General features: G+C 47.5%; 1 protein-coding gene across 1 annotated transcript in view; it reads left to right on the forward strand.

Annotated features, from left to right (window-relative positions):
* Window positions 1-285: 285 nt before the first annotated feature.
* PTPRO (protein tyrosine phosphatase receptor type O) overlaps window positions 286-21402 on the forward strand; it is a gene marked incomplete at its 5' end in the record, with an annotated part of 72475 nt that continues 51358 nt past the window's right edge. Inside the window, 5 exons of the mRNA XM_044455774.1 lie at window positions 286-583; window positions 9981-10139; window positions 12188-12340; window positions 16512-16964; window positions 20270-20431. Coding sequence (XP_044311709.1) covers window positions 286-583; window positions 9981-10139; window positions 12188-12340; window positions 16512-16964; window positions 20270-20431 — 1225 coding nt within the window. The remainder of the gene's footprint in view (window positions 584-9980; window positions 10140-12187; window positions 12341-16511; window positions 16965-20269; window positions 20432-21402) is intronic.

Raw genomic sequence — 21402 nt, forward strand, 5'->3', positions numbered from 1 at the left:
GGTCTGGGTGATAGACATGCCAGTGTGCGAAGCAATAATTGTGCCATCTTGCAGATATTCCTGGGCGTACCATCGGAATAGTTGCTTGCAGAAGTTCTCTGGCCAGTGTGTCTACTGTGGCAAAACTTACACCCCAAATTTGGGTGGGGGTAACAATACTTGGTCTGGCCACACAAAGCCTTCTGAGTCCCCGTAATTTCCAGAGCACCGCTGAGGCTCTCTACTCATCTGGTGGCAGGCAAGATTGCTCTCCCCATACCGGAGTAACCTCTTACAACCCCGTTTTCTTTCCAAATTGCTTTGCAGAATGTGGGACCTTTCCGAGTGGCTGTGCGTGAAGACAACTGCATAGTCGTTTCCCTCGAGGCAGCCGATGTGGTGGGCTCGTCATCCTCAGTGTATGTGGTGAAGATCACTGGTGAATCCAAGAACTATTTTTTCCAGTTTGATGAATTCAACAGCACTTTCCCTGCCCCCGTGGTATTTAATGCCACCTACCATGGCCTATATTACATAGTAACTTTGATGGTGGTGAGCACTAACATGGTTTCCAAGCCTGCTAGATCAGTCACTGTGTTAACCAGTAAGTATTTTCTTTTAAAAATGGAATGCATGTGTTTATGTGAAACACTGATAATGTCTTTCTGCTGTTTACCCAAGACAGCACCATCTAGTGTCTTGGGTTACGATGGACGTAAATAAAAAGAGAAGTCCCAGCACCTCCACCTGAACCCCAGTGAAACTGGCCTTGGGACTGATCAAACCCTAGCTCAGCCATCAGGCTTACCTTCTGGATGTCTCAGGTGGGCTGCCCACCTTTTAGAAAATTCACTGCATCAGCATTTGTGCATTTAGTAGTTCATTTGCCCCACTCCTTTGAAATAGCCCTGGTTCAGGAGAGGTTTCTGAGTGACCTCCTGTGGAAGTAGGTGGAGTCCTGACTGTTGCCATGTAGTTGCAGAATCATTACTTTCTAGAGTTTAGCCCTAGAGAGCAAAGAAAGCAGCAAGGGAGCAATGTTGTGATGATAATTTTAGTCAATTATCTTTGCTGTTACTTGTGTGTGTTTGTGAGTGAGAAAGAGAGAGAGAATGAGAGAGAGAGGGAGAAGGGGGTAACTACTGCCCAATCACAGTTCTGCTATATCACTCAACTGATTTCCAGGGGAAATAGTTCCTGCCCCATGGGACATTTTAATATAACTTCTGAATCCTAGGGGTGGGCAACTTGTGGCCCTTTGGATGTTTTAGCCTACAACTCCCATCAACCATAGCCAGCATAAGCAATGATAAAGAGTCATGGGAGTTGTAGGCTGAAGCATCTCGAAGGTCACAAGTTGCTCACCCCTGTCCCATCCAAGCAGTGAGACCCATCACATTCCCCACTTTCTCTTGCCTGCAAGGAGAGCTGTTTCTGGCAGAGCTGCTTACCTGAACTTCCTTGTCAGTGTGGTTTCCAGTGTCTTCTGTCTGCTGAGCCCATTCTGGGATCTCCTGGCTGCAACCTCCTGTCTGATCCAAATTACTGGCATTGGTCCAATCTGTTTACTGGTCTCTTGATTGTTTGGACACTCCCCTTGGGCCCATTTCAATCTGATTTCACTTAATTTTAATAAGTTGTAGGGATTTACATCCTGCCCTTCGGCCAGATTCCTGGGCAGCTTACCAAATGTCAAGACCCAGATGTCAATTAGCTTCTGACATAGGGCCAAACTAGACCTGATGTTCAGCAGCTGAGCGACCCTGGCACACTTGGAAGGTGAGGCTGCGGATCTCAACTGGGAGCATGGCCCAAAGGATCTGTTGTCGCTTCTCACAGTCCTGATCCTGACTGGGGATGGTTTTGAGGAACAGCTGCCATTGGCACACGTGGCTTTGGCGATTTGGATTGGGACCACGGTGAAGACGCAGGATGCCATGCCCTTTCCCCCGTGCCGCATTCCAGATTGTGATATTCCTCCCCTCACTTAAGCAGCTGTTTATTCAACAAATAAAATGCAGCCAGGATCCAATCATACAGCTGTCATTCATGCAGTTTGGACCACAGATGGAGAGTGAGCGAGGAAAGCACAAGAAGCAGCCCAGTGTAAGAGCCGAGGCCAGGCCAAAAGATGCAGCTGAAAATACAATATTGCAAACAGAAAGGATGGAGAAAATGTCTGCCAACATTCAAATGGTTAAATACTGCTAAAAGCTGCATCTTTACTATTGTGGTGCTTAATTTTCTCTGTCGTCATGACAACCCTTAGGGTGACAGAAAGCCTATCGTTTCCCCTGTGCTGTGTGGCTCCCTGTCTGTTAAAGATCATGGGTGCCCTGAGAACAGATTGATAAAGTGCAGGCTTAATTGGGCTATGACTGGCCATCAGGCTTGGCATGCCTCTTCGATCCAGTTTGAAGCCCATCTGACAGCATCGGCTACTGCAGGACGCAGCAAATGAGCCCACCAACAAAGGCCGACCCCATGAAATGAGCAACATCAAAGCAATTGGTCCCTTGGCTGTCCTTTCGCATTTTGCAGCAGCTCCTCGGGGTCTGGGGATGGTTGCGGGAGGACTGCGCATCACTATCGAGCTCCTTTCCCCACCGTGTGGGAAGAGCGCTCCGTGTGAGAACAATGCCTCAGCGGTAACGCTGGACATGCGGCGAGTGTGCGACGCTTGAGTGTGCCTGCTTAGAAGTCCCGCAGGTGCCTGGTAGATGCCATTTCCAACGACCTTCACGGTTAGCTTTATAGATTCTGTTCAATTTGGTTTCCCTGGTGTTAGATACAGTGGAGACAGAGTTTTCTATTTTGCCTCTCCGCCTAGGAGGCTGCACTATACCAAGTCCCACTAGCATCCAATCCGCTAGTCTGGTGCAGTCGACTCCAAAGGTGGGCTATTTGTGCCCACCCCCCATATTTTTGGCCTGCAACTCTACCATCCTTCAGCATTAGCTATGCCAGCTTTGGCTGATGGGGGAGTAGACCAAAACAGCTGGAGGGCTACATCCAGCCCATGACTGAGCTACGTGGACAACCTCCCACTGGCTTTTCTAGGAAGAGAGAGGTCTTTCCCAGCCCATCTCACTGAGATCGTTCTAGGTGGAGATACCAGGGATGGAACCTGGGCTGCATGACCACTGCCTCCTGGTCCCTCTTCTTTCCACGCCCTCCATGCAAATGCATCACGTCCAGGTTTTGTAGGAAAACCTCCAGCCAAAGCCAGGAGCAAAATGAGCAAACAAATGAGAAAAGGAAGACGGGAGAGAAGGACCAAGATCCAGAGACTGCCAGTGGGCCAAATACTCTCCCTCTCAAGAGAGCCTTCAAAAGGCCTGCGTCTGTATGTTTCCCTCCCCCGTTTACACTTTCCTTACATCCATCACCAGGGTCGAATGGAAGCTGTTTATGCATTCCCCACCAAGTGTCCCCAGAGACAGAAGTTCCTCAGTCTTTATCTCATGCAGCTTCATTATGTATCATCCTACAATCACAGATGCAAAGATCTACCTTTGCAGAAAGGCCTTGGTTACTGTCCTGCAGTTCATCCTTCAAAACATGACAACCCTCTTGAAAGAATAATTGCTCCCATGGTTCTCCTTCCTCCAAATCTCATAGCTAGAAAGTTGGACAGAGAGAAGGCAAACAGTCTCTCATGGTTTCGACAGCTTCTCCAACCTGTTTAAATTTATTATTGTTGTCTTTTCACTGCCAGGGGATTTGGTAGCAGAAGAGGAAGTTTTAATTGGGGCCTGCTGTTGATTGTTTAATGTTGTTTTTAGGCAGATGGGTGTCCATGTTGTATTTTTAAATGGTTGCATATGTATGGTTTGGATAATGTATTTTAAACATTTTAATCTTTCTGGACCGCCCAGAGTGCTTCAGCGTTGGGTAAGTGTAGAGATGTAACATGTGAATGAATGAAAATGAACAACGGGAGAAGAGGGACTTTTGACATTTTCTTCCAGAGGTGCCCAAAGAACTTGTCTTGCTGGAAAGCTCAGTCCCAACTGCTTTATCAGGTACTGGATCAACCGGAGACCTCCATATTCAGATGACTGCAGATACCATCTCCTCTCACTTGACGCGGCAAGACTGGGGATCTGAGAGGAGGGGTGTGGTATTTGGGGGGATTTGGAGGTGGGGTCGTTGTGTGTGGCCCCACTGCTTCCTCCATTCTGAGCCCATGGGATGCTCTGCCATTTTCCAGACATTGCTCTAAGGTACCCCTGAGAATTCCACAGAAGCTGATCAAGGTTTTTTAGTTAGAGGCTCAGAACTAGCGGCCATGACTCCTAGCAAGCAATGCAGGAGCGAATGCTAAGCTGCCTGCCAGTGTTAGGCAGGGTTAGGGTTAGGGTAAGGGTAAGGGTAAGGGGTTAGGTTGAATTTTTTTTTTTTATGTTGAATTTTTTTTTTAGGTTAAATTTTTTTTTCTTTAAATAAAAACATTCAGCTCAGTGGGCATTCCAAAGTTCATGCGCCCAAAGGTTGGCTCCAGACTTAGTCATATGAAAAGTAGACCCATCAAAATCAATGGGACTTCAGTTATGCCTGGCTTACCCCCCATGCTGGATTTCAATGGGTCTGCTCTGGGTATGGATCATCCTGTTTCTAACCCATGAGTTAAGTGGCATGAAGAAGGTCCCCAGTTCACATCAGGGCATCTCTGGTTAAGAGGATTGGGTCACAGGTGACTGGGGAAGCTACCATTTGTCAAATGTGGCAACTCTGGGAAGGCAGGTGGGGGGGGTGGATAAGCCTGACCTGGTGTCAAGCAGCTGCCTATGAGAGTGGAGAGGTCATGGCCAATTCTGTGCAATGACTAGAGGTATTTGGGAAAATTATCCCTGGTTTTATTATTTCTTCTCAAATGAAATCCATAGCACGATTCTAAGCCTGTTTTATCGATGCTTTCAAGATATTATTTTCCTTACCGGAAAGTAATTTAAAACCTCATGGCTAAAACCATATACTTGCATTGTCCTTTCACCAGCTGTAGGCTTAGATCTTAAGGCAAGCCTAAAATTGCTGCCACATCAGGGTCAGATCAATGCTCTCTTGCTTGCGTTTTATTATTATTATTTTTTTAGCCCCCTAACTCTGTATTGATCTTGTCCCTTGTCATAAGGCTGATTACACAGAAAGAATCACAAGTAGACATGGATGGAACTGGAAAAGAGCAAGCTGTAAATGTACCACATGCTTCTCTCCAGAAGTGTGGGGAGGTCGTGGGGGGGGGGGGGGAGCAGGCTTTTGTTTTTCGATCCATTGGTTGAACCCGGTGTGGCATCACGAACATGGTGCTGAGCCTGGAGCGCATCTTGAGGGATGGCCTTGGGCAAAGCCTCCGCTTAAGCCTGTTGCACAGAGAATCTGTGGGGCCGTCTGTGTATCACCCCACCCGTTCTGCTTTGCTGTTCCTTAGGGTATTCTTCCCAGGCACAGAAATGGTGAGCATTGCAAATGTTTCCCAGCTCCGTTAAAATCCGAGCACAGAGGTGTTTCATGCTAACTGCATCTCCTAACCACTTAGTCCTGTGCTCTCAGCTATTTACACCCAGGACAACCTTTCTGGGACCTCTCCTGGCCATGCAAAACTGTGGAAAGTCGTGGCCAGCAACTCTGGCAAAAGCCACGCTGCATGGGAGAAAGCATCCTTTCCTTATGGAGGAGCCTTGAGGGAAGAGAGGTCTCAGGGATGAGTGAAGTATGAGTGAAGCCAGCTTTGTTTTGGTCAGCTTCTGTGTTTGATTTCACTTTTGCTTTTGTTTGTTCTTTTGTTCTGTGCCTCACAAGTGATCCCACATATTCCATTGGTTTGGAAATGATCTGACCCACTTCCCAATTTGTGCAGGACAGGAGATAATTCACTGTATCTCCAAGCCAATCAGGTACAAACCACATGCCTCCCAGCCACCTGTGCTCCTGTGCATGGGCACCGTTTGTTCCCCTCAAAATCTGTTCCATGTGTTTATTGGCTGTTGTTTCAGGCCAGAAGCACGTGGTCTCAGCAATGGATTCTGCAATGCATGTGCATCTTTCAGTGCTCTGATAAAAGGGGAGAGGGAACACCACCTGTGGCCATGCCCACCTGTTCCTCCCAGGTGGCTCTCCCACCATGCCAAAAGAGGAAGGCATTAGACAAAGAGGACATCAGTTTGTGTAACTTCTGCATAGATGCTATTTTAATAGAAATACAAGTCATCTCACCATAGTGGAGAAAACTCACCGGGTGATCTATGCTGCTCAGATGCTGTCCAGCTCCTAGCTGTCCAGGGGCAATTTCATGCTCTCTCCTCCTTACAGTTTTCAATTTTAAACAGGACCTGGACTGGACACATCCGTTAGAAGACCTTTTCAGACAGAGAACTATCCTCTGCAAAGTAGGATCAATGGTCAGCCTAATTTTGCTCTAGTCCGTTTGTGTGCCTGCAGCAGGGCAAACACACATCAAAACTCACGTCTTCTAAAATGGGTTGGTGGTCAAAAGCAGGCCAGGCTGTGCAACACCTGAGGCAGCTTGCTGAGACTGAGGAGCCTGCCCACCCCAGCAGAGGGCTTCTATAGGGGCAGCTGGGCTCCCGTTTGCTCCCCTGGCTTGCAGATCCTCGTCCCGCCATTGTCATCCTTCCTCATCCTGGTATCTTACAGATGATTTGAACTTGAGTTCCCATCAGCTCATCCAAAACATCTGGAGGGGGCCAGACTGGAGAAGGGTACTCCAACTGTTTGGGGGTTGCAAAGACTAAGGTATGTGCCCCATGCTGTGGAATGACACTTAGAAGAGGCAATTCTGGATTGCCCCCAAATAGTTCATCCCCCTCTGTATTGGGGATATCCAGCAGGGGTGGGCAACACAGCCACACAGCCCCTATCCTGACCCCGCCCCCTGTGCTTTTCATTTTTTAAAAAATCATTTTTTGGAAGACAGTGGCCCATGAGGGTGGGGGATAGTGGTTCCAGGGGGTAAAAAAAGGCCTTAAGACCTTCTGAGGTTGCCCACCCTGACTTAAAAGGGTTCTTTCCTGGGATTCAGCAGTGTGTGAACAGGTTTAGTTTCCTCCTCCAACCCTGAAGGGTGAATGCAGGATCCCCCCCCGCCACTTGGCTACCCAGATGTTCCAGAAGTATCAAATGCATCCAGTATCTCTAAATGCCATTCATTAGCCCAGCTTGATTTACTGTCTGCTGCTCTAAGGAAGATAGCCAGAAAGAGAGAGGCCTTTGATGGGTAAAACCTTCTGCTTAATCGAGCCATCAGATAATTAAATCAAAAATCAGGTACAAACCCATTTATAAATAAAATATGAATATAGCTTCCGCTCCTTATTTGATTTCTTATAGGAAGAAGGCACTGACTAATGCAATCACTTACTCTGTAAAGTTGCTGAAATTAGAAAATTGCGGTCTGATTATGACAGCATAGGAAGCCCGTGGAAGGTGGAAAGGAACGAGCGAGCACTGCAGCCCTGTGGGCCGTTACCCAGGAGCAGGTAGCAAACTGAATCAGTGGCACAGATAGGCAGTGTTAGACCCTGAGCTGCACAGTCTTCTGGCCATGGGTATTCCATCATCTGTGAAGCACGCAAGTCATATTCCCCTTCTCCTGGGCTGCATCCTCCCATCCTTCATAACCTCCTCTGCATTCTTGCTGTAGAAGAGCAAATGCCACCAGCGAAAACAAACAGAGAAAAAAAAGAAATTATGCTGAGCATGTGTAGCTTTACATTCTGAGCTCACCGAAACTGTAACACTTTCGCAGCTCTAGGAAGAGCACGGAATTTGCTTCCACTGCCAGATATAAATACAGTTCTTTGAGAATAAGCACCATTTTGTAGTGCAAAAGCATCACATCTGTCAAGAGTAAAAATAATAAAAAGAGCACCTCTGGTCATGCACATATCCAGCCAGCTGCCCCAACATTAAAATCTTTTTTTAAATAGGAAGAGATCTGCATCCATCAGTATAAGTCCTGCTGGACCGCATAACACCCCTGGGGGCCAAGATGGCCAAACATTTATTTGGCTATTTCATTTTGATACCACCCAATAGGTGGAGTTCTCTTGTGTTCACCGGTCATTTTTTGGATGCTCATTTGGACCACCCTGCCTGCTTGGGCCCTGGACTTGTCCTGAGGTCCTGCCCCACTGACTGCCTGATCCGATGCCCAAAACACATGTGAACTTGACCTTAAACTGCATGAATTACCTTTGTATCCTACTTTTCCTCCCAGGAGGTCAAGCACTATGCCAGGTTCCTCACACATGTGCATGCACTCTTATCATCACAACACCCCTGTGAGGTGGGTGAAATTAGGAGAGTGACTGGCCTAAGATCACCCAGGGAACATCATGGATTTGAACTCTGGCTTCCCAGTTCTAGAAGAACATTGCATTGACTCCCATATTGTCCCGTTACTAGTGAAACAGCTTTGTATGAGGCATCCCTGAATGTTACAGGCACATGGGTGTTCCTCTGACGTTCTCTGAATTGTCTGGGGGAAATCTGACCTTGCCTTTAAACAGCTCTTGGCCACCTGTGGCTCCCTAGATGTTTTGGCCTACGGCTTGCATCAGATCTATCAGGATAGCCAATGGTGGGGGATGATGGGAATTGTAAGCCAAAGGACCTGAAGCACCACAAAATGCCCACCTTTGTCCAGCTGACCAACAGGTAAGTTGCTGAATGGTCGTGGTGGTGGGGGGGAGACACAAGGAGGGCGCAGCTCTGGGATGCTTCCCAAACTGGGAGCTGCAATGCCATTTTCTGGAGCACCAAGGTAATTGTCTGGTAAGTGAACGAAGTGATAAGAAGGCTTCTGAGTTTTGCTTTTGATGGGGACCAGTTGGTGTAGAGGGAGTCAGAGTATGAGGGAAGTCATCCATTGGATGTTGGAAGCTTCCTTGACGAGTGGAAGTTAAATTTGAACTGGCTTGTTTTTGCATGTTATGTGTGAAGTGACTGGGAATTTCTTCTGTCTCTGTCATTATACCTGCGCTGATCTATTCATAGGTTCTAGTCAACGGCAGATCTCTTCTACTTTTGACCTGTTCTTTTGGCTCTTCATGTTCAAGAGACTGCATTTTGAATGGGAAATAGCATATTTCTGTGCATATTTTTCAGAATTGTGCATTTTCCTCCCATTGAATCAAGTGTTTTGTTTTTTTAAAGTGTGCATCCCAAAATGCACTTTAAAAAAACATGCATTTTTAAATGCTATTGGGGATTCCAGAATTTGTTAATGTTTCTTGAAAAAACGGCTTCTGCCTACTCCATATTTAGGGTAGGAAACAGGGCATGGTTTGAAAAAGAACTGAAACTTCCTTACAGCTCTAGTCAGAGATGAAGCTGTTTGTGAGCCAGCCCTTGTGCACCGATGCGCCAGTGAGCAGAATGGACTTTCATGCAGGGACGCTTCCAAGCTTGAGGAGGCCATCAAAAATGTGCCTTCCAGGGGGCTCACTGAAGGCCAGTGGACTTGCCTGGCGCCTGCAGTAGGCAACAGCGGGAGTAGAGAAGTGCCATTTTCATTTCCTACAATGAGCTGCTGTAGCATCTTTCTGGATCATTGTGAGCTGGTACACTGGCGCATGGGGGCTCTCCCACATCCAGGTGATTCCCACTTACTTAAGTGCTGAGGCAGCATTTTTTGCAAAGGGAGCCGAAGGCAGAAAGTGGCTGGAACCCAGGCATCTGCCCAAATGGACCACAAGAGGCCATCACCCTGCTTTGGCATCCCTACGCAAGGGAGGCGGTCCTCATAATTGCCAGTCACCAAGAGGTGAAAAATCGAGCAATGTGTGCGTGCGTGTGCATGAGTTTGTACATGCATGTGGGGTGAATAATGCCCCAAAGCTTGTCCGTGTTGGCACTGATGTTACCAAAATCGAGATTAGGCGTTTTTCTTAGATGTTTGATCTTCCTTTCTAAAGGGCTAACTTGATATCTTGAGGACTTAATTTCCCTTCTTTCCTTCCTCTCTTGCTCTTTTGAAGAACCCCTCCCTGTGACCAGTGTTTCCATCTATGATTATAAACCATCACCTGAAACTGGAGTATTGTTTGAAATCCAATATCCAGAGAAGTACAATGTTTTCACCAGGGTGAATATCAGCTACTGGGAAGGGAAAGATTACCGGACGATGTTATACAAAGGTGGGTGGAAAGTGAATCTTAAATGAGGGTTGGCCGTAAAGTTAGTACCCAGAGTTGTCCGTGTGCACCCTTCCCTGTTGCATCCCCTCCCCTCTTGCCAGCTCATTCATGGCATGCAGACCCTTCTGTTGCTGGGCCTTGTGAGTCAACAGTCAGATGCATCTAGGTTAAGTTAGTGCAACTTTTCCCCCAGTTAAATGAATGGGATTTCTCATGTCATGGCTAACCTGCTTAATTGATTTCAGTGGAAATTTAGTACAACTGACTCTGAAGCTGACCCAGTGTTTTCAATTTGAGCAGCTAGAAGTTTCCTACTCAGTCAAGAATACAGGCATGGGGGCCTCTTTCAGCCTATGAGTCAAATTCATTTTTGAAGGACCTTGCAGGAACTGTGACCAAAGGCAGAGAGCATGATGCTAATGAATGGCTTTTAAACAAGCCAAATGAAGGAAGGAAGGAAGGGAGCCAAAATACAAAACCACCAACATAATGTAGCTTAAAACATTTCCTGCCAGGAACTAGGAGTTGGGGAGGCTCCTTTCAGAAGAAGGAGAAAATTCTGGTGAAGGGCCAAGGAAAATGGTGGGGCTCTCTCAGGAGCCCCCAAAGGCCAGATGTGAAGCTAGGAGGGCTGGATTTGGCCCCTTGCCTGAGGTCCCTCCTCATTGCTGTAATACTTTCCCAGCAGGTAGGTCTGGCTAGAGAACTCATTTGAGTACCGTCCAGACAGAGCTTCTCCATCTAAGAGCTTTAAATACTGCAGCTGATGTTTACCTTTGCAACTGTTTTACTTTGGTTGAATAGACCTAATTTTGTGGGAGGCACTCTGCCAAACCCAACCATCTTTTTACAAATCTCTCAGTTCTTTGTATGCTTCATGAATCATAAGAATTGTGCTAACATGTTATGCAAACCATTACTGGTGTTGGTGGGCAGTCCTTTGTTTTGCCAGTTTTTGCTCCCACTTAATTTCTTTTTAACTAAGTTTAAAAAATAAAGGTGAAATCGGGGGGGGGGGGGGAGGTAGGAAACCTGATCAGGACAACCAGCTCTCTGGGATATACTCTGAAATGGACCGGTGCCCCAGGCCAGTCTTTCCCCTTTCTACTTCCAAGCAGATCAAGATGGAGGTGTCTACCTACAAACATGTTTCTGGTGAAGCAGGCAAGCCCAGCTGCCTTTGTGGCACAACAGGCTTGGGTTTAGGGAAGGAGTACAGCAGAGGTCATTAGTAAAGACATTAGTCAAGTTAGCAAGCCAGCTAATTAGGGAAATTACCACTTATGCCCACCTGAATGACCCTCCTCCCTTCCCAACCAAATGGCATTAGTTTTACCCCCAGGAAGGCTAATGCTGGTTGCTGGCCATGGATTTCTTAAATCCATGGTGAAAATCCAAACCCCAAAGGTAAGTAATAGCTGTATAAGAGCCATCCAAAATGCCAAGACTCTGCTAGCTCTCTTTGGAACTCTTCTTCATCAAGTGGCATAAGATGGAGCTGATGGGGAAAGAAATTTTTAAAAAATCTAAAATTAGGCCTAATGATGTTGCCTAAGTGTGGATTTTGGTTCCTCCTTCCTTCTCGGATTTTGGGCTTTTTTTAAAGTCAAAGAACAGCATAACTATCTTTGCTTTTAAAAATCTCTTTCCCTCTCTTTGCCCATGTTTGGTTTATTTCCATTCTAGGTGTTCGAGAGAATTTGTCTCTTGGTGATTTTTCCTCTTGCCAGTCAGCATCAAGGGTGGGGAGAGATTATCCCTTTTGCTATTTGAAATGTTTAGTGTCAGATCGTACACGTTGCCAGTTGCAATGGCGTTGCCAGCTTTCATGTTTGCTTTCCTGCATTTAGCTTTTAAGTACTTTTGACAGGAAGAAGGCAAGGGGGAAGGAGAGTGGGGAGAAAGGCTGGGACTGGGATGCATAGGAAATTCTGATATTGCTGAATACATTTGAAGCCAACAGTGTCAAGCAATACTTAACTGCTACAGTTTGTGATGTTGGATCGTCGTGTTAATTTAATATGTACCATTTCTTCACTGCCGAACAGATTCCTTTAAAGGCAAAACCGTGTACAATCACTGGCTGCCTGGAATATGTTACAACAACATCACTTTTCAGCTGGTGTCCGAAGCGACATTCAACAAAAGCATCCTGGTGGAATACAGTGGGGTGAAGCACGAACCCAAGCAGCACCGGACAGGTAACACAAGTGTGTGTGTGTGTGTGTGTGTGTGTCTGTTGCATTCAGCGACAGTGACTTAACTGCCCCCTTGCTCTTTGGCCTATGAGCAATCGTGCTTTCTGCTGCCTTTATTATAGGACCTTGCTTAGAATAATTGTTTAAGAATTGTCCCACCCTCCCACATATCTCCAAAAAGAGAGTGCCAGTTTAGCTGAAACTGTGCTTCTGCTGATTGATAGGTACAGATGCAGTAAATTCTGGCTGTGGAATGCGCTCCCCAGAGAGGTCCGCCTGGTGCTGACATTATATGCTTTCTGGTGCCAAGTTAAAACCTTTTTATTCACCCAATATTTTAAAGTTTAAAATTTCTTAATTCAGATCTTATTTATCCTCAGTCGCGTTTTATCTTATTATTGTTTTATCTTGTTATTATTTATTGGATATTTATTACTCTGTAAGCCATCCAGAGATGTTTTGTGTCGGACGGATTAGTAATATCCTAATAAATATATTTCAACCTATGGTGCAAGGCTGTGACCATTGTACCTGCCCTTTCAGGCTGCTCATTCAGGTGAGAATGGTTCCTGATGGACTTTGAACTGGAACTGGGCTGGGCAGTCCTTTGGGTAGAGAATGCCCCAAACAGAGGATGATCCATGTAAAACTGGATATACAACCCCTTAGCCCTGCCGGTTAGTTGGATTAATGTGCCACTAGCAAACTCATTATCCTAGTGTGGATCCTTAGGTTGCGTACCTCCATGCACAAGAAGGAGGTCTCAACAAGTTTGCGGGGATGGCGTGGGTTGTGGGAGCACAAAACATCTTGACGGGGGAAAAGACCTCATTGTGGTGGAGAGAGCCTGGAGCAGCCCTGTGTGGATGGAGCCTTCTCAGTGGCCACAGACCCGGCTGACGCCTGGAGCACACAGCTCCTAAACATGCAGGTTCTATTCCTGGCATTGCTAAGTCGGAGGCTAGCAGGTTTCTCGGCAGGTGGTCCCCTTTCTGAGCATAGAAAGCCTGCTTAAGGGGTCAGCAAGCCAGGCTCACGCAGCGGTTTGGTGTATCCTCTTACGCTCTGCCAAAAGCGAGGCAAAAGAGGGCACCAGCTTGCATATAATGGCCGTATAATGTATATGCTTACATCAGAGCAGACAACCTCTGCCCCCTGGGTGGCAGGAACCCTGAATAACCCCCAGCGCAGGCCACACTGCTCCGACTGGCCCATCAAACCAGGAGAAAATGCCACCAAAGGGAGCGGGGAGAAGGAAGCCTGCGGTCCCGTTGCTGCCGGCTGGTTCTGGCGCAGCTCCTCCTCCTGATGGTTCTTTATCTTTCAATCAACGCTTGGACTGGGCACCCCTCCAAATAGAGGACCGTTCTCTGTGAACTGGGACACATGTCCACCCCAGTGTCTTCTCCTTTGTTTCTTTGTTGTGCGCAAGTCGTATCCCCTGACTGCATCCTTCCTCTGACCGCTCAGGCAGATCACAGATAAAAAAAGGGTCTTGTTCATGGCACGGAGAAAATTAAGGAGTTCTGAATTAGAAACTCGCTGTGGACCAGAGATTCCAGCAGCCTTCCCCAACTGGGCCCCTTTTGGTGGGTGGAACTATAATCCCCATCATCCCTGGTGCATGTGGATGATGGGAATTAACATCCTGCACATTTGGAGGACACCAGATTGAGACTAGCTCTAAAGAGCCGATGCTTCTCTTCAAAAATGACCTTGCAGATTAAAATAACTCACCATACATATGATGCATTTGTTGTAATTTGGGGGATGGAGGCTTGAAGATAGGAAAGGTACTCTGAAATTCTAGTTGGGATAGGGAGAATAGATTCCCAGTCGGAATAGGGAGAATAGATTGGGTCCATAGAAGCTGAGGTTTTGCCATGGCATGTAATTTCAGCATATAGCAACCTCTCTCTCAGTTTATGCTACCTGTGGGACACAGAATATAAGATTTTTTTTATTTTATAATAAGGTGGCCAGCTTATTAGCTGGAAGGGCTCTTGTAGCTTTATCAATTTTCCCACCAGCATGTGCAAAAATGCTTTGCAATTCTGGGAATTCTTTAATCTTGAAATTCAGTAAAAGGAGCATTACTACATGAAAGACTGGCAAGACAACCCTTTTCCATCATGGCATATGTGCAGGAAAGAGTTGGAGGCAGGGCTTATCCTAGATCATCCTCACAACAGCCCCGGAGGTAGGCTTAGAAAGAAAGTAACTGACCCAAGAGATGCCCAGTAGATGTCAAGGCTGAGTGAGGATTGCAATTACAATGTTTGGCTCTGTTTGGCTTAGGAAAAAAAGAAAATTTCTCTTTCTTTCTAAGAGTAGAACTTGGTATCATCCCATGAACTTGAATGGTGAGGAATTCAGGGCAAATAAAAGGAAGTTGCTCTTTACCTAGCACATAGCTAAATTCACTACCACGAGTTGTAGTTTAGATGGCTTGAAAATGGGATTGGGAAAATTTATGGTGACTAAGGCGATCAATGCTACTAGTCCTCATGACTCCAGGGTGAGAGGCTGTTACCATGAGTAGGAGAGCGCTGCTGCATTCCTGTCCATTTTTGGACTTCCCATGGGCATCTGGTTGATGTGTGGGCAAGATCAGTTTTTAGTCTGATTTAGCACCAATTCACTGACATTCCTGTGTGTCCCTGGTCAGGAGTCCAGCCTGTTGCCTGTTAACGGCAGGGATTGGAAACATGTGGTCCTTTAGATGGGGTTGAACTCCATCTCCTACCATCCCTCACTGTTGGCTGTGCTGGGTAGGGCTGATGGGACCTGCAGTCCTAGGAGTGCCACATGCTCCTCACCTTGACCTTGTGTTGCCCTTCCTGGGAGGGGTGTCTGTGTGAGCGCTCACCCCCCAAAGTCAGTTTTCCTTCTCGCAGGGAGCTCATTGCATCCAGCAGGGTGCTCAGGGCTAAGAGCAAGCGTGCTGCAGGAGTGGGGGCCAGGCTGACCGACTCTTCGGCAGCCCCTCCTCACCCTCCGCAACTTCCTCCACTTGATCCGTTTATGCCTTGAAGCGTGAAGACTTCAGACTTAAAAGAAAGAACAAAAAAAGCTTGACAAGATAGCTATGTTATAGGAATTGAAAATGACATGAGGGCAAAGTCTAGAACCTCTTTTAATTCCGACTTGGAAGTGTGCCCAAGAAATAATCCCAGCAGCAGGTCGGGCATGCCGCTCTAAACCGAGGAGGCACGGACCCCACTTTCTCTTCCCCCTGTTTTTCCTGGTTGCTTTTGTGAGGATGAATTTGGAAAACACACAAAGCAACAGAACATGGCCAGCAAAAATCCAACACAAAGTCAGGAAGAATAGGAAGACCTGGTTATTAGCTCAGTTATGCACACACTAATATATTTGCACTGGTGTAGCTAGGGTGGAGTTTGCAGCCACACTTTGCAATGGAAAGGGATGCGAACATGATTTACCAGGAACACGGAAATCATTTGCCTGCATACTGACTGAATCTATTTTAGGGAAGTAGGAGAATTTCATTCCTGTTTGCAGATCATACAAGTGTGTCCTGTTCCAACCCCCAAACATGGATATTTGTAGGAACACAAATCTCAGAATTTTGATGTGATTTCCTAGACTTGCATTTGAATTTGAACATGTGCACTAGCACGAACGTGCAGTTGTACAAATTTATTATTACTTATTACATTTCTATACTGCCCACAGCCAAAGCTCTCTGGCCGGTTCACAATATTTGAGTCACCCATCCAGATTTCAACCAGGTCCAACCCCATTTAGCTTCCAAGATTAAGCAGGATCAGGCACTTCAGGCTATATGGAAGCTGAAACACACTTCCACAGACCTCTACTTACACAAATGCACATTTGTATAGGTGTGCACCTGCGCAAATATGCATTTGTACAATTCCCCCCCCCAAAAATTAAGTATCCACAAGTCCATGGATTTTATAGATTTCTTTTAAAAGGTCTATAAAATCTTTTTTTAAAATGTAGAATCTGCAAGTCAGATTCATAGAAATCCTCCTAACTTACTAGAATCTCTTGCAAGTTTCTTCAGTATCTCTAGTCCAGGGCATAAAATTCCCAGTGCATCACTGGTCCTCCACTCTGGTATGTTTTTTCAGTGTTTGGATGAAAGAAAGAACATGACTGCTCTCAAGTCCATTTTCTCTCTTTCCAGTTCCTTATCCTCCCCGAAACATTTCAGTGCGTATCATACATAGGAACAGCCACGAGAACTGGGAGGAACACAGTGGGAACTTTCCAGAAGAACCTTTCCTGGCAACCCAGAATGTCTTGGAGCAGGAGAAAATCCCCCACGTCGTGAATGACTTGCCCGAACTCCCGACAGCGAACTCGTCCCTCCTGTGGCCGGATGACCACTTCAACAGTAGCGATTATGAAACCACGTCTCAGCCAGATTGGTGGATTAATGAGGCCGACCCTCCTGAAAACGAGGATGAGTTTGTGAATGCGATGCCAAGAGATTATGAGAACCTCAGCCCTGCGGTGGAATTTGATCAGCCGACAGCAGCCGCCCCCTCACTCCTGCCAGTGCAAATGGTGCTGAGCTGGCTGCCTCCCAAGCCACCCACGGCATTCGATGGCTTCCACATTCATATAGAGAGGGAAGGTAAACTTGGTTCAGAATAGAACTGCCAGGATGTTAATGGGGACTGGCTGGTTTTCGCATATAACGCCGGTCCTCTACCAGTTACGCTGGCTGCCAATTGAAGTCCAGGCCCAATTTAAGGTGCCGGTGATGACCGATAAAGCCCTAAACAGCTTGGATATGTGAAGGAGTGCCTTCTTGCCTATGTGCCCATCTGCCCCTTGAGATCTGAGGTGGCGGTCCTGCTCCGGGAGCCCTTCTTGAAGGAGATCAGGAGGGTGGCTACCCGAAGGAGGGCCTTCTCTGCGGTGGCGCCCCAACTATGGAATATGCTCCCCAGAGAGGTTCGCCTGGCACCGACATTATATTCTTTTCAGCGTCAGGCAAAACCCTTTTTATTTTCCCATTATTTTAATGTTTAATTGATTTTAATGGGGGTTTTAGTATATTAATGGTCGGATGCGGTGGGGTTTGTTTTATTCTACTTATTTATTGCAAGCCGTCCCATTCTGTCCCGTTCTGCTCTGGGATAGAAAAGCTTTTAATACATTTATAAATAAATAAAAATGCCCCATGCTGCTTGGAAGGGCAGCTCTGCGAAGGGCACCTGCAGCATAGCAGTCAAAGCTCCGTGAAGAAGCAGAGCAGGCTGCCAGTTCTGGTGAGCTCTCGCGCCTGTGTGCCCATGAGTTTCGCCAGGGCCAGCCCAAGAGATTGGGCCACCTGCGGCAAAGGACATCGTGACCCCTCCTTCGTTCCATGTACAGGATCCAACTGGACAGCAGTTGCATCCGACTTCAGCACTGGCAAGGGGGTGCGGGGCTCCACTGCAGCGACAGCCCTGCGCGACGGTCAGGCGGTGGCTCCGAACTCTGCCCTCGCTCACCTTGCCTTCCAGCAGCAGCTGCCCTCCAAAGCAGCCACCTCCCTCTTCGTGCTGGAGGGCCTCCCTGGCCCCTCCGTGTTGCCTTCCTCGCCCCGGCACACCCAGACTGCAGCTTTTGGACACGCTCCCTCCCTCCTGGCCAGAGAGGAGCCCTTTCTCTGCCTGCATCCTCCTCCTTCCCTGCCCTGCAGACCACAACTCTCTCCCTGTCTTCCTCACCCCAAATGTGGTTCTTTTCCGCTGCCTGCATTTGGTCTCCCATTTACTTACTTACTCACACACACGCACACCTTATTCCTCTCCTCGCTATTTCTCCTGCCAGCGTCACCCCAAAGCCCTGTGCTTTTCCCCCTTGGGAGAATGCCTGGAGGAGAGTCGACATGGCAGCCGACAACGTCACACCCCGTTCGACCCCCCACCCCCAAAGGCTCGGAAGCCTGTAGAAATTCGACACTGCTTCTTCCAGGCGTTCCCTGCAGACCTGAGTCCCTGCAGGGCCCCCCAACGCGGAGTGGCGGCGACGCTTGCAGGCCAAGGGCTTCTTGGAGCACGATGGAGCCGCTGTTCTGTTCCCCGCAGGCAGAAAATGCCCTCCCATTCCCAGTGATCACCCAAGAGCCTTGGTGAGACTGTAGGCTCCCCCACAGCCCTTCCTGATGCGAGAGCCTCAGAGAGAACTGGGCAGGGGACCTCTTGCTCTAATGAGCTAAAGGGACTACGAAGAGCCCCAGAAAGTGGTTCTCCTGCTTCCCCCGGCGCTCCTCCCAAAGGCGACCCCCCCCCGGGGGGGCTTTTGCAGCAGGGCTTCTGCGGCAGTCCCCCGTTTCCCCAGGGGTGCGTCCTTGGCGTGACTCGCTTGGTGCTCTTTGCTTTGCTGCCGCAAGGCACTTTCCCTGGGAGGATGATCCCATGCCTGCATTTAGACAGCAGGCCATCAGCGAGTGTCCAGCCCCGCAGCCCCTGGTGCCAGGAGCGAGCGGAACGAGAGCGTCCTTGTTATTCCCACAGAAGCATGCATACAGTTGGAAGGGGCCTAAAAGGCCACTGGGCCCAGCTGTCCGCTCAGTGCAAGACTCAGGTCTTCCATCCGGGTTTTAACCAGGCCTGTCCCTGCATAGCTTTCAAGATCAGGCAGGATCAGTCCCTCCAGGCTGTATGGAAGCTCAGAGTTTACTGGCTTGCCTTGACATTTCAGGTCCCAAGTATGATGCATAATAAACCAGACTGTGTAGGCAGTGAATTTTCACGTGAGGTATACATGTGCGGAGCTTATTAAAAATGTTCTTCTATTTAAGCTGGTAAAAAGAGCTTCAGTGCAGGGGTTGGTATTGATGGGCATTTGCCAAGGCCCAGGGCTGCTGAAGCCTCACAGCCATAGAGCTTCTTGTGGCTGCTGCTCCCTGCCCTCCCATTCCCAATTTGAGTGGGTACGGCAGGCAAGAGGAGGGACTCCTGGTACCTCTTCCACGTTCTCCTAAGTTGTGTCCAGACAGGGAGCAAGCTTCTTGTCCAAGGGCCACCCAAACTCTTGAACAGCAGGCATGATATCCATACCTTAGTGAATGAAGATAGACTCTCACCAATCGAGCTGTCTGCCAGGAGTGGGGAAGGCGGAGCGGGGCTGGGGGGAACCTTCCTCCAGCCCCTCAACTCTCCTGAACATATGATGGTTGGGATTTTGGGCTTTTGCCAGGCTGTGAGCACACGATCCAAGCTGCTAAATGGGGTGTGGGTGTTACAGCTCGCACTGTGCTTGTTTGCATGGCAGTTCCCCATCTGACTAAGGACACAGGTGGAAGGATTTTGCATAACTGGATTTCGGAGCAATTGTTTCTTGATTAAACCAGCCATGAAATATGAGATGTTTGATTTAATATGGAAATGTGAATTAGTTGACTGCTATTTTGATTTGATTTTGCTGCTCTTCATGGGCGTGCTGTGTTTCATTTACGTTTTTCATGGAAAACTATAATTAAATATCACATTAAATCATTTAAAATATAATTGTAAATATTACTATTCTAGACAGGTTTGCAGTCTAGCCTTTTTTGAAACGATTTGCCCATTTTTGTTATAATGCATCCACTTGCTGTTTTTTTTTATTTTTTTGCCTTGAGAAGAGCTTTCCAAATACAGAAAGCCACACATTTTCCCTTCATTAGTTGTGCTATCTTTTAATTTTGTCATGTGCATACTTTTTCTTGAGGACTCGTCTCTCTTAAGGAATTTTGTCCCATTGCTTATTTTGCTTCTGTGCAGCAACTCCGGCCATTCATAATTCATGAAAAATGTTACATGACAGTAGCCCCCTTGAATGAATCTTGTCCTGTAACTCTGCAGCAAATTTAACGTTGGGGCATTGGGTATGGATCAGTACATGCAGGGCAAGAAACCTTTCAGATTTCACTTATTTCAAAGATCTTCTTGTCTCTTGATTCAGAAAATGTCACAGAATTCCTGACAGTCGGCGAGGACATTCATGAATTTGTTGCGGATCTGAACGAACCAGGGAAATACACTATATCTGTTACCACATTTAGCTCCTCTGGTCCGTGTGAAGTTCGGGAAAGCCAGTCTGCCAAAACTCTTAGTTTTTACATTAGTAAGTCTATGAATGCTCATCTTATGCATGAATATCTGCAAAAGTAGAAACAGTAAATGCATCTGTTCATTGGTGATAAATGACATTTTCTTTCTGCTTTCTGGTCCTTGCTCTTTTGTTCCCACAACAGCCACTGGTGGTGTAGTGGAACCAGGGTTCTCAGGGTCAATGTACCCAGACTTTCTGATTAGCAGGGACGATGGTGGAGGTGTGTAGAGACCTGTTTTGCCCTGCAGAGGAGGTCAGGATGCAGCCCAATGGAGCAAAGCACAGTGAACCAAGGTTCAGTTTGGATGCCAGGAAGTACTTCCTGACAGTCAGGACCCCGAGGGCGTGGAATGGGCTTCCACGGGAGGTGGTTGAGGCCCCATTGACGAGGCTGTTCAAGCATAGGCTGGACAGGCACATGGCAGGCATGTCATGAGTGGAGCTGGCTGGAGCTGGGGGCCCAGGCGACCCCTTCTGACTCACTCTGCCTCTCTGTTTCTATGGTGGCCTTACCTCTTCCTTTGAATTGAGCCACAACACTCACAGTAGCTCTGGGGAAAGGGGAGACTTTCCCAGCCACAATATATTATAGTGAGTTATCCTTATTATAATGCCAAATATTTGGGGATGGCTTGATCTAGAGAACCTTTCATTCACAGATTTACACCTGATCGTTTTTTGTAATGGTCGGAATGGATTTGCTCAATACAGCTGCCTGCATTCTTAGACTCCCCTTAGGGGCATGGTCATGGAGCTTGTCCTCATGAGTGCTGGCACTTGAAAACCTCCCACAGCGCCATCGAGCAAAAGCAGCTACTTGTCCCGTACGACACTGCCATGTTTAGCTTTCTTTGAATAAGAGGATGCCAGAGACTCCCTGTAGGCATCACCACAGTACTTGCCTTATTTATGAGGAGGACCTCCTACAGAGACTTACGAGCAGCCTCTCCTGCAAAGATCCCCCGGTGACCTACTTAGCCAGC

Source organism: Varanus komodoensis, unplaced genomic scaffold (genome assembly GCF_004798865.1).
Source record: "Varanus komodoensis strain SLA01 unplaced genomic scaffold, ASM479886v1 scaffold8, whole genome shotgun sequence".
NCBI classification, from domain to species: Eukaryota; Metazoa; Chordata; class Lepidosauria; order Squamata; family Varanidae; genus Varanus; species Varanus komodoensis.